This window comes from Petaurus breviceps, unplaced genomic scaffold (genome assembly GCF_028583685.1).
Source record: "Petaurus breviceps papuanus isolate PSGF00001 unplaced genomic scaffold, PetGlider_PUasm1.0 76, whole genome shotgun sequence".
Taxonomy (NCBI): domain Eukaryota; kingdom Metazoa; phylum Chordata; class Mammalia; order Diprotodontia; family Petauridae; genus Petaurus; species Petaurus breviceps.
The window spans coordinates 1,586,192-1,599,497 of NW_027186473.1; the positions used below are offsets into that span (position 1 = coordinate 1,586,192).

At 39.2% G+C, this 13,306-nt stretch overlaps 1 protein-coding gene across 19 annotated transcripts in view; it reads left to right on the plus strand.

Moving 5' to 3' along the window:
• Window positions 1–9,227, plus strand: part of LIMCH1 (LIM and calponin homology domains 1) — a 384,992-nt gene extending 375,765 nt beyond the window's left edge. For 18 of the 19 annotated variants that reach the window (XM_069105135.1, XM_069105132.1, XM_069105134.1 and 15 more), the window contains 2 exons: window positions 423–525; window positions 6,274–9,227. In XM_069105135.1, the coding sequence (XP_068961236.1) occupies window positions 423–525; window positions 6,274–6,299 (129 nt within the window). In that variant the 3' untranslated portion in view covers window positions 6,300–9,227. The remainder of the gene's footprint in view (window positions 1–422; window positions 526–6,273) is intronic. The other variant, XM_069105138.1, reaches the window with a different exon arrangement.
• Window positions 9,228–13,306: the final 4,079 nt, after the last annotated feature.

Sequence of the window (13,306 nt, forward strand, 5' to 3'; positions counted from 1 at the left end):
ACCAGAATGCCCTCCAGTGTCTTTCCATACCAGAACAAATGCTGCTAAAAGGAACCTTGTTGGGGGGGGGGGGGGGGGGGGGGGGGGGGGGGGGGGGGAGGGTATTGGAGATCACCATATGGAAAACAAATCTGAAATCTCAGAAAGAAAGAAGAGCTTTTTGTCTCCTTGTACCAGATCTCTTGGAGCTTCAGGAAAATCCTGGAAATCTCCTGAGGTCTTTTTGACAGATTTTCCCCATGAAGGATTCCAATAAGTTTCATCAATTCTCTGAATGTCATTTGCTTATCCAGACCACCAGTGGGGTTATATTTGATCTGTACGAAGGGTTTCTGTTTTTGTGAAGATTTCTCTGTGAATGACACAACCAGTCAATACAAGGATGCCTTTCTCACATGACTTTCTTCTTGTTTAATGGACAGTGTGGAATCTGCAAAGGACAGCTTGGAGATTCCGTGAGTGGAACAGATGTCAGGATTCGCAATGGTTTGCTAAACTGTAATGACTGCTACATCCGGTCCAGAAGTAAGTGCGGTAGGCAGCCCCACGAGCCCCGAGATGCAGGAAATCTCTTGTGTCCATTGTGGCACATCTACTGGGGCCCAAGTCTCCCTTCCTATAGACTTTCTGCTCTATAAAGTCATATCTTGTAAACACAGCTTTATCAGCATCCAGGTGAAAAGAAATTCAATTCAAGAAGCATATGCTAGGCACTGGGGATACAACACAAAAACTAGGTGGTATGGTACATAGAGCACTGGGCCTAAGAGCTGAGTTCAAATCCAGCTTCAGACATTTAGTAGCTGTGGGACCCTGGACAAGTCACTCACTTTCTGTCTGTTTCAGTTTCCATACTTGTAAATTGGGGATAATAATAATAACCTCCCTAGGAAGCTGTGAGAATCAAATGAAATAATATTTGTAAAACTTTGCAAACCTAAAAATGCTCTATTTAAAGGGAGTTTTATTTGGTACAGTGGATAGAATGTTGGGTCTGGAATCAGGAACCTGAGTCCAAATCCAGCTTCAGACACTTACTAGCTGTGAGACCTTGGACAAGTCACTTATTCACTGCCTGCCTGAGTTTCCTCAACTGTAAAATGGGGACAGTAGTACCTACCTCATAGAGCTGCTGTGTCATTCAAATGAGAAAATATTTGTAAAGTGCTTAGCACAGTGCCTGGTATATACCGTGTTTCCCCGATAATAAGACCTATCCTGAAAATAAGCCCTATTGAGATTGCTACTGTAGTGAAGGTGATCCCCTGCGCTACACGCTACATTACGGTACCCTCTGTATGCACCGTCCTCCCTCCCCCCCCCGGGTGAAACGCACGCCGCGCTCCGAGCTGCATCCAATCAGAGCTGCAGCAGTGAGCGCGTCATCCTGTTCTTCCCCAGTGATTTGCTTATTGAATAAAGGTACATTTTTTTGTTCACATTTACCTGTTTATTAAAATTGCTGTCAGTGTTCATTAAAATAAGCCCTCCCCTGAAAATAAGCCCTCTGGTGTTTTTCTGTCCAAAAAAATTAATAAGACAGTGTCTTATTATCGGGGAAACACGGTAGTAAGCACTTAATAAATTCCTTCTTTTTTTTTTGCTTTTTGGAGAGGGAAGGGCAGGGCAATTGGGGTTAAGTGACTTGCCCAAAGTCACACGGCTAGTAAGTGTTAAGTATCTGAGGCTGGATTTGAACTCAGGTCCTCCTGAGTCCAGGGCCAGTGCTCTATTCACTGCGCCACGTAGCTGCCCCCACTAAATAAATTCTTATTCCTCCCCTCCGTTCCCTGGTACAACATATGCCCAGATAAGAAAGTACAAAGTGAATTTATTGTTATGAATATGGGAGAAGAGAGCGTGGAGATCACCAAGAGAACATTGAACTCTAAAGAAATCACCAGATGGGGTGGCTAGTTTGGCACAGTGAATAGAGCACCAGCCCTAGAGTCAGAGGGACCTGAGTTCAAATCCAGCCTCAGACACTTGACACAATTACTAGCCATGTGACTTTGGGCAAGTCACTTCACCCCAAATGCCCTCCAAAGAGCAGAAAGGAAGGAAGGAAGGAAAGGAAGGAAGGAAAGGAAGGAGGGAGGGAAAGAGGGAAGGAAGGAAGGAAGGAAGGAAGGAAGGAAGGAAGGAAGGAAGGAAGGAAGGAAGGAGAGAAGGAAGGAAGGAGAGAAATCACCGGAGTGATTTTTGGGCACCATCAATTCTTTGCTCCCATCAAGCCAATACCCTTAATTGTTCCTCCCATGTATTATGTGGAATATGCTCATCTCCATTTCTTTACCAAGGTAATAACCTCTAAGCTGGAAATGCGTTCTCCTTCCTTCTCTCCCAAGCCACACATTTTCCTGAAGGAGCATTTGCACAACTACCATGAAGTCTTCTCTAATTACTTAAGCCCCAATTCATTTCCTGAATTCCTCAATCGCTAAAATCTAGTATATACCTTGCATCATGGCTCTTGATTACATGCTGAAATATATGTGCAGCATTGGGGTCATAGAACAAAGAATTAGAAAGGGATGTAGAAGTCATATTTGTGAACTCAGATCTGACCCCAGACCCTTACTAATGGTGTGACCCTGGACAAATTACTTAGCCCTTCTTTGCCTCTGTTTCCTCATTCGTAAAATGAGCTGGAGAAAGAAATAGCATTCCTGTATCTTTGTCCAAGAAAACCTTAAATGAGGTCATGACTAAAGCTACTGAACAAAAACAATAAAATCCAGTTTCCTCTTTTTCTAGCTAAGGAAACTGAGACCTAAAAGAGAGAAAGCAATTTGCCCAAGATAACTCTAGTCATCAGGTCAGGATTTGTCCTCTGATTCTAGGTTCCATGCTCTTTCCACCAAACATGACAATCTTCCCAATTTATTTGTAAATGTAAGAAAAAGTATCATCTCTCCTACTCCTGGGTATCCCCCAAGTCCGTAGCAAAATGTGAAAAACAAAAGGGGGAGATGGAAGAGGAAATGGATTGCTCTGGGAAAAGGCTGCTTATATATTTTGTAACACCAGAGGGCGATGTTGCACAACTGCTCTCTCCCCTTGATAAATTCTGTTCCAAGTTGTGAGCTCTTAGAAAACGCTACACTCAAGTCTTGGGGTGTTTTAGCCTGAGAAAATTTTAGTCAACTGCAACACAATTAGGCAGACATTCTGCAGTCTTTTTGACGTCTTGTGTTTGTTTTAGGTTAACAAAATCTTCTTTGAACTGTGAGATAGTGGGTTTTTAAAAATCTGATAAAGTTAAAGGTTTTCATGTTTTTACCAAAAATAATTAAATACAATACATAAACAATTTTAACTTTGAGGGGAAAAATTGAAAATTTTATTTATGATCTTTTAATTTTGTCTGGATAGTGTTTTCCTTTTAAAAAGTGGAATTGCTAAGGAGGGAATAGGTACCCATACCTATTACCTTAAAGAAAATGTGAATAGCTCAGTGGATTTCCAGTGAATCTGGTTTGTTTATTATGGAAGCTTGTCTTTGATGGGCCTGGGAAATGAATACATAACACCTTCTTGAGTGGCTATAATAGAACCCTAGCAAGATTTATGTATACAACTGGATTTACTTTTAAAATACACAACTTTTTTACCACTTTTTCTTCTTTTTTCTTTTTTTTTGGAGAGGGGAAGGTAGGGCAGCTGGGGTTAAGTGACTTGCCCAAGGTCACACAGCTAGTTTTGTGTGAAGTATCTGAGGTCGAATTTGAACTTAGGTCCATCTGACTCCAGGGCCAGTGCTCTATTCACTGCACCACCTAGCCACTCCCCTACATTATCTTTTTCAAAATGATTTTCCCCTCTTCTTCCCAAATGAAGCTTTTTCTTCATCATTCCAGTTGAAGGTGACTTGAGTAATCAGAAGAGGGCACTGTTAAGTCGGAAAACCATTTAGCAGAGAAATAAAAGTGACGGTGCATGGTGTTCTCTGTCCTTCCTCACCTGGAATGGCACTGAGGATACCAGAGGAACATAAAAGGCCCTTAGAGTTGGAAGGGAAAGAGTTAAATTCCTTTCATCTTAATTTTATTTTTAAGGATGTTTGCAAATTAAGCCATAAAAAATGTGACACTTAGGAAAATTACCTTGTTCAAAGAAATTTTTTTCTTTTAACCTTTAAATATAAGATGAATTATTTTTAAAGGAGAAGTCCTTTCATAGCATCACTGATCTAGATCTGGAAAAGACCTCTGAGGCATCTGATCCAACACATTTAATGTTATCCCATGGGCCAGGGAGATTGCTCAGACTTCCAGAGAGAATAACCATCAGAAGTGGGATTTGAACACAGGTTCTCTGAATCCTTAACCAGTACACTGTCCCTTGGACTGTGTTGAATCTCTATAGTTATTATGCCATTCTGTGTAATCTGAAACCTGGAAATCAAATTTCCAGTGTGGTGACACAGCTACATTTTTCCTTTGCAAACTTTTATTAAAAGTGACATGGGGAGATGAATCTGTTCACCTGATTTAAGCCTGTATTTCTCCAAATGTAGAAATCACACTCATAGTTGGAACAGCAAAAATGTTTCCAAGAAGGGCTGATGGGGTTTTCATGAAAGGGGTTTAAAAGCCCTTTTCTACTTCAGCAAGTTCTCTTTGCCTTTCTTTGCTGTTATAAAAAGTGAATTAGCTTTGAAAGTTAAGGGGGGAACCATACATTTAGTTAGAAGAGTGTTAATGCATTTGAATGGATGAAGCAATCCCAGATACCAGAGAAATAATCAGATCTGTAGGTAAGCTCGAGAAATGTTTTTACATATCCTTTCTTATTTTTATCTGAGAAAAAAAAAGAGACAGAGAATGGATCAGTATGGAAGGCTTATTATAATAGTTTTCTAAGGAAATGAAAATAATTTTATTCAGTTGAATAATAAAAATGAAATATACATAATCTTGTTTTCTAGGAGTAAGGAGATATATTCAAATAGTTTTTAAACTGATAGCATGAGAGCATATTAAAATAGAATTCCTGAAAGCTACCTAAATACGTTTAAGATCTTATGCAAATAGCATCCAAAATGGGTCCTAAATTGGCCATAACACGTAATGCTGTCACATGCTTAATTTTTGTCCCTGGTTACTTATGTGTTAGATGAGCTTGTCTCTGTATACAGTGCTCTGTTCAATCATCTCTTACTATGAAATACATTTAGGAAAGGTCTCTGGGTACTTTATAATTGAATATGTGCCTCTTCCTCATTCTTTCGCTGAAGACAGAGGAATGCTATGAAGATTTCAATGAAGAATATAGAGACTAATATCCCGCCCATCCCGCCCCTCCCCCCCATTGGTCCAGAGTGACCACTTCCGTTTTGCTCCAGATGCCCACTTCTTTCCCACCACCTACTTCCAACAGATGATGTTTGATCCTGGGGAATATCAAGACAAAAGAGGGAGAAATTTTCCAGCCTTCTTTTTTATCCCCATAGAAAATAAAATCTAGAATCCCAGAAATTTCCTTTGGCTCACCATGGAGTGAGATCCCAAGGTTAGGAACTGTCCTTTGCATATGGATCAGTGTGTATTGGTGTGCTGATAAATGATCTCACTTGGAAGATGTCACGCTTCCCAACTTTTCCTTCTTTCTCTAATATTAAGGGGAAATGGTCAGGATGGCAGGTACCCTAAGTGCAAAACTTGGAGTCACAAAGTCTAGAGCATGACTAGCCTCAGGCACTTACCAGCTGTGTGATCCTGGGCAAGTCATTTAAACTGTCTGCCTCAGTTTCCTTATCTGTCAAATGGGAACAACAATAGCATCTGTTTCAGAGAGTTGTTGTGAAGCTCACATATATAAAGCCCTCTGCAAATTTTAAAATGCAATATAAGTACTAGCTATTATCATGATTGATTTCTTACTTGAAATACAAGCAAATGGTAGTCCCTATTTATCACGCTCATAAGAAACTATGATGAATCTCTTGGAAACTAGTCAGTGTAGTATACCTGATGAGAAACTTGGCCTCATACTTTCTTTCCAACCTGATTCTCATTGGAACCTGTGTAGGTGGGACTCCAGGGTGCATTTTCTTTGGGCAGATAGCTCTGTTTACTTGCAAAGAATTATGTGGAGAATGCATTGGAATGGTGAAGGGCCAAAATGTCTGGCAAAACCAAAAAGTAGCAAAAATACAAACTGCAGGCCTTTATGAAACTGTTCTGTATAGGTTATACAGGCTGATGGAATCAAGAAACAAGAATTGTTGAATACTGTCCCTCAATTCTCTTTGGTTTTCTTTTCACCTAGGTGCTGGTCAGCCAACAACATTGTGACATGGTTTTCACTCCTACACATCACCTCCCACAGCTCCCTTTGGGGATGTCCCGGACAATCGCTTATAAATGCCCATATTTATGGGGCTTCGTGGCACTCATTTAATTTTTCAAAAGCTATTATTAAGAGGTTGTGTCTGTTCCTTTATAGCGCAATGTATGTTTGTGTTTTCCTTTTATTTTCCTTTTTACATTTGCACAGTATCTCTTAAGAGAATATTGAGTTGTTTTGATCCCGAATCCTTCGGAAAGTTGTGTGGGTTTTTTTTTCTTTTTTTTTTGGTAAGGCAAAATATGTTGATGATTTAAAATGTGATATTATCCTCTTCGGGAATTAAGATTTTAAAAATGCAATAAAACCATTTGTTTTGAAATTTCTAGAAACTAAACATTTTAAGTTTACAAAACTAAACTATCGAAAGTGCAGGACATGCCAATGTAAAATGAGCACTCTGCTGAGGGAACATCTGATTAATACATTTCTGAACTAAAAATCACAGAAAGGGATTTTCTGTTACTGAGCTATAACCTTTTTTTGTACGAAGATACTAGTTTGATAATACATACTGTCATTCTGAACCATTTGTGTTCTGTACCTTTTGAAGGCAGGCCCATAAATTATTGCACCATTAACGTTCATGTACTTTCAAAGTCACATCATTAATGTAGATTATTCTGTCAAATAAAGAGAACTCTTGTAAAGCCTGCTGGGCCTGTCCTCTGACTGATGGAGGCATTTCCCAAGAGGATGAGAAAGCGAGATGAGGTTTTTTTCAGTAGGTCTTTTTTTCCGGATTATTGCAGTACTGTACTACCCGGACTGGGAGACAGGAGAAGAAAGCTGACTCTCTCCCAACAAGTGGGACATCAGTAGCAACAGTGATAACGTGATGTTCTTGGTCTATTATCATTTACAACATTCCCAGGAGAAAAAGCAGGAGTTGTCATGTTTCAGTCTGGGAGGGAGGCATCCTATGCCTTGGGTACCTGGTGCCCTGTGCCATATATGTGCAGAGATAAGCTTTGAGAATCTCTGCTGCTATCACTTAAAAACGATGTGATAATGTGTGATATTTCACTGACTTATGTGTGACCATTAAGATCCTACAGTTCACACTGTACCTTGTCCATTTTAATGGTTATTTGCATGTTCCCTTTAATTCTCCTCTTCGTTGTCAAGAGTTCTAGCTATTAATCATGGAGAACTTTAACCAAGAATTGATTTGCTGTTCCCTTAACTCCATGTGTCACATAATGAATTCTAGCTGGCTGAAGAAAGGAGAAAGTTGTTTAAAGTCCTCATTTTACCTTTCCCGGGATTTTTTTCTTTAAAACTAGGGTGGGAGGGCAGGGGAGGAGCAGGTGGTATTGGGACATCTATTTATTCTGCCTTAAAACCATGTTAAATTAATCAAGATTTGTTGCGAATGTAGAAGATGAACCCATTCATGGTATGTTGCTGTATTAGTAAAGGGATATAACGTGGATGTTTATTAGATAAGCAATAATTTTTCTATGTGTTATTTGATACAGCTAGCGACTATTTATTTACATGCTATGCTAGATGGTCCTTTGCATGCCAGTTCCGTGCTCGTGCAGAATTTCTCCTTGGTCACTGAAGGTATTTTTACTACGTTGTCCTGTGGAAATGTTGTTGGATTGAACCTTACACATCATTTCATTAAAATTGTGCCTTAGAAAATGCAAAGCTATTGCACATAGTCAGTGATGACTTATGGATACAGTGAATTCAAGAGGAAAGAAGTAATCCCTGAGACCTTCAGTTCCCGAGACTCCTGCTGGTAGTGGTTGCTGTTTTACAAACATGAAAAAAAAAATAGTTTTGGAAATGTACAGATATTCAGTCTGATATTTTGATTAACCACCTGCATGTTTTATTGTTAGATATTTTGATAATGTTGATGTTTACATTTTGCATGGTGTTCACAGAGTACTCTCCCATGGTAATGCACAAAACATGCACAATTTCAACATTCATAACCGATTTTTATAGAACCCTTTTTACCTATGAAACTCCATCCGTTACATAAGGATACATGAATATTGCACATTCTTTTCTGGTTCCCACAGTCTCGTTTATACATTTTTCTTAGTGAATCTCATCATATATGTATTGAATCTAGAATCCAGTCAAGAAAAATGAAGACCCATTTTCCAACCACAAGATGGGCTTTTTTTTTCATAATTAACTCTAGTCACCAGCACAGAATAATCTCCAGCATTCTAAATTCTAATTGCCAACTGTTCCTATTTCTATTTGATTTATATTTCATTTGGAGTCTGTTACATGACATTTTAGAAAGTCTAGGCCTTGTTTTCTCCAATTCAACATAAATTCTTGTTAAATAAAAAAAAAAGATTTCTTGTTAAATAATCTCGGAGATCCCAGGGGAAGAAAAAAAAAAAACAATGCTTTACCACACTTGGTTGTAATATATGTGTGTGTTTAGTTTTAGAATGAAACAAAGAAAGTAAAGGAGAAAAGTAAGTGATTTGTTATTCTTGTGGAAAGATGAGATCTGATTTTTTTTTAAGATCCTCCAAAAGCTGTTCCCTTCTCATTCTCCAGAAAACATGGATAAATCCCCACTATGACTATGTATGTGTGTTTCACTATCAAACTTTCATGGTGTTTCCTCACTCTTTCTATGTAGTGTTATATTAATACAAAACATACTGTAGTTATCTATTTGAAGCATCAGAGTTAATGAAAAGGACCTATGTCGTATGCAAGACCAGCCAGAAGAATTAATTACTGTTCTAGGTTGGCTAATGTGCTATATCAGTTACACTAACCTTCATTTACAATATTTATTCTAAAATGCCTCTCAAGAGTAGCAAAAAGTTGTCTAAAATGCAACAGCTTTTATAGTAAATGTACATTTATAAATAAAATACTCAAATGAATGTTGGTGTTCTATCATTTTCTGGGGCTTCTGGGAATTGATGATTCATTTCTTACCTGCCTCAAATTTCTTCCTACTCTAATTCATGCTCCTATCAGCTCCCAAAGTGATTTCCCTAAAGCATAGGCCTGACCATCCCACTCCAAACTCAGTCAATTCCAAGGACTCCCTATTATTTCCAAGATCAAGTCTAAAATCCTTTATTTTGGCATGTAAAACTCTTCACAATTGGCCCAAATCATCTTCTCTTTCTTTCCACATACTCTACAATCCATCCATACTGGCCTACTAGCTACTAGCTGGGTCTTCCATATTACTACACTATGGCTTGTTTCTGTCTATTTGCAGTGGCTGTTGCCCATGCCTAGAATGCCCTCCCTCCCAGCCCCCAATTCTTAGGCTCTCTGGCTTTCTTTGAGACTCAACTCAAGCAGTACCTCTTCCAGGAGGCCTTTCATGGTTTGCTCATCTGCCAGTGCCACCATGCCATCCCTCCATGAGGCAGGGCACTATCATCTCTTTATTCAACTTGTCCTGATCTGTATGTGTTATCTCCCCCATTCAAATGTAAGTTCCTTGAGGACAGGGACTGTTCTTGCTTTTTCCTCTGTGTTCCCAGCACTCAGCCCAAGGCCTAGCTCATAAACATTTTATAAATGCTTATTGTCTGATTGGGCTGTTGAGGAGCCCCTCTGACTTGATACAACTGGATGGAAGGTATGAGTTGAGGAAAATCATTTTGAATAACTCCTACTCTGACCTTTTTTTGTGATATCCTTCCATGAGGGATAAAGCCTCTCTGTGGAGGATACAGGAGCCTCTTATTACCCCTGATGATTCTATATACAACCAAATCTGTGTAGAGTCACAACCTAGTAGAAATGAAGTGGGGATTGGACATTATCTGAATGATTGTCCCCTTCAACATTGGTTATTGAAACCTGAGGTCCTTCCAGCTTCCTTAAAGTCCTCCTCTCCTCTCTTTCTTCCCCCAACCTGTCTTGCTCACACACCTTACACAAGAATTCATAGAATATGAATAACTCAGCTTAAAGATAATGGTTCAGAAGCTGCGCCCACCCCACTCCAAGTCCCTATGTGTATTTTTTTGTTGCTCTAAAAGTATGATTTCGTCCATTTGTGAGTTTTAGAAGTCATTGAAATGATTTATAATACTGTCCTCCAAGAATTAAAAGTATGTCCATTCAACTGGGAGTTCATCTTGGCAACAGAGAAAACTATAGTCCTCTGAGCGCTGTTTCCACAAATAATATTCCTGTTAAAGCAAAACTTAGCATCTAACAGTTTGTATTTATTAGACCAGGCCTAATTATAGACAATATGGCATGTGTTGTATGTCCTTCCATACTAAGCTCTGTACCTAATGATTTGTTTCCAAGACCTGAATAAACACATAATAAGCCATTGTCACCTGCAATGCCTAAGTTAGTGGAATTTTTTTTTAAAGCAATCGGGGTTAAGTAACTTGCTCAAGGTTACACGGCCAGGTGTTTCTGGGTGGGTGCTGAGTGTCTGAGCCCGGGATTCGATCTCCAGGTCGTCCTGACACTGGAGCCGGTGCTGTTACTCTCTGTGCTACCTGGCCGCCCCAAGTTAGTGGAATTTTTGGAGAAGAAACCAACCAGGAGAGGGTCTCAGAATAACGCCATGTAAGGGTGGGTTGATGGAATTGGAATGGAAAGCCGAGAGGAGAGAACACGGAGTCGGGGGGAGCACAGCTATCAGCAAATAGAGGAGGAGCTTTGATGTGAAAAATCCTACGAAACTTGCTTTGCTTGGCCTCAAGGTGCAACCAGTAGAAGTCGGAGAGGCTTAATATCAATGTATCTCCCTGACAAAGTCATCATGCTGAGCACATTGCCTTGGCACGTAGCCACTTAATCCATGCTTGTTGACTTAGGGCTGCCTCCCCCCCAAATAGAGTGGGCTCCTTCACAACCTCAGAAAGTCACAAGTTACCTCACAGGCCACCTGTTCCAACTTGGACCCAAACCATCATCTTGACAACATCACTGAAAAGGGGGTGGTCCAGTCTCTATTGGAAGACCTTTGTCTCTAAGCAAAGTATTCTTCCAAATCTCTAGAAGTCTGTAAGGGAAGGCTGGATGAACTTCTTTGCCAGGAATGTAAGAGAAAGGATTCCTGATCCACTATAGTTCAGACCAAATGACCTCTGAGATCCCTTCTTATATTGAGATACTGGGATTCTGTGACTGATTCTCTTTGTGCTGCTTCCAGCTGCTACCCAATTACCTTCCTGCTGTGAGTCACTCTGGGAAATACATCAAGAACAGGCCAGGCTACCCATTTCCTTTTAGCAGTACGTCAGGTTAAGTAAGGGAAAAGTGGCTTCAGGAGTGACTAATCAGTTGGTCATCAGGTAGTGGTTGGTTTTTGTAACATATGTTGGATTTATGCAACAGCAAAAATCATTTATTAAATACCTGCCTGTGCGCACTACTGAGTTTAAAACTGCCTTCTGGGGACTTGAAATCTATATGTGGATAAATGTATAAAAAGGCCCATGGACCTCCATAAAACACAGACATCAAATGGTCTTTTTTGTCAATTAAAACATGTTTCTTACAAAAGGTTGCATAATGGATAGAGTACTGTAATTGGAATCTGGAAGACTTGGGTTTGAATCCAACTTAATAACTGTGTGACCATAGTTACTTAACCTCTCTGAACGTATTTCTACATCAATAAAATTGGGATAATAACACCTACTTCAGAGAGTTTGTATAAACAAGAATCAAACAAGATAATGTATGTAAAGTGATTTGTCAACCATAAAGGCTAAACAGTGAGTTAGGGAAGGGAATGATATGCAATTACTTCAGTAACTGGAGTAGGAGTGATTTTTATCTCCATGAATATTCCTTTCTCTACATACACCACTTGCATTTTATTGACCAAAGCTAGAAGGAACCTCATAGATGCTCTGGTCCAATTTTGTCATCTTACAGATAAGAAAAAATATTTGATGTAATTTGCCCAAGGTCATATATAGGTAGTAAAACATGTATTCCTGATGGTTCAATGCTCTTTCCCATGTTTTGATTCCCTCAGCCTTCAATGTCTCCAGTTAAGCTACATGACCTTCTTTTTGATGTGCCAAACTAAGTCCCAAAAGCCAGAGACTTGGAGGAGGAAACTAGATTCCCAACTAGATTATCAGTGGCCACCTCAAAAATAGATGGAGAAGGAGATAGAAAGGAGTCAGCCATGTTGGCAGAACGTCGGTCAGGCATGATGGTTTTCAGATACTGCCAGGAGGAGGCAGGAATTCACAATGATTCTCCCTAGACCCAGCACTGGGTCATACCAACCCCACCTCTAATGTTAGTCATTGCCTTATATATAACTGGACTTCATTACGTTGCATATTCAAATGGATTTGAAGCTTATACCAGGATTACAACAGGATTTGCAGCTTATATTTACACTCACGTCCATTTGTAATGAGTTTAAGCATTTACCTATACACGGAGTGAACAAATCTCAGAGAAACTGGGGAAAACATCTGAATTCAGTTTCTTTGTTTCCAACTTATTGAAACCAAAGTATTACTAGAATTAATGTTTTTTACATACTCACAGAACTACTCTGTAAGGAAATTAGAAAAAAAAATAATCTAGCTAAAAATGCCTCTGCTCTCCCTAATAAGACAATAGAGTATTCCAGACATCTCTTATTGTTCAATTAGACTTGAAGAAAATTACTGTAGGGCCTTTGTCCACATTTTGAAACTTTTTTATGAAAAAATTGTTCCCGTTAAATGTCTTTCTAAAATATGAACTAAATAATATACCCAGAGGTATAATTGTAATTTTGGCACCCAGGTCAATAACATAAAAGTCCCTCAAATCCATCTTATAAATTATGATGTGAAAATAAATTATTTTCATAGACATAATTAAGACATTCAGTTGAATGTGGTGGGATTAGTTATGTAACTATGTGTTGCATGCTCTAAATTTTAGTGTGCTAAACCTCAGTTACCCTATCCTAATTATGGTTCCAAATACATCAATATAAAAATCAGGCATAAAAACC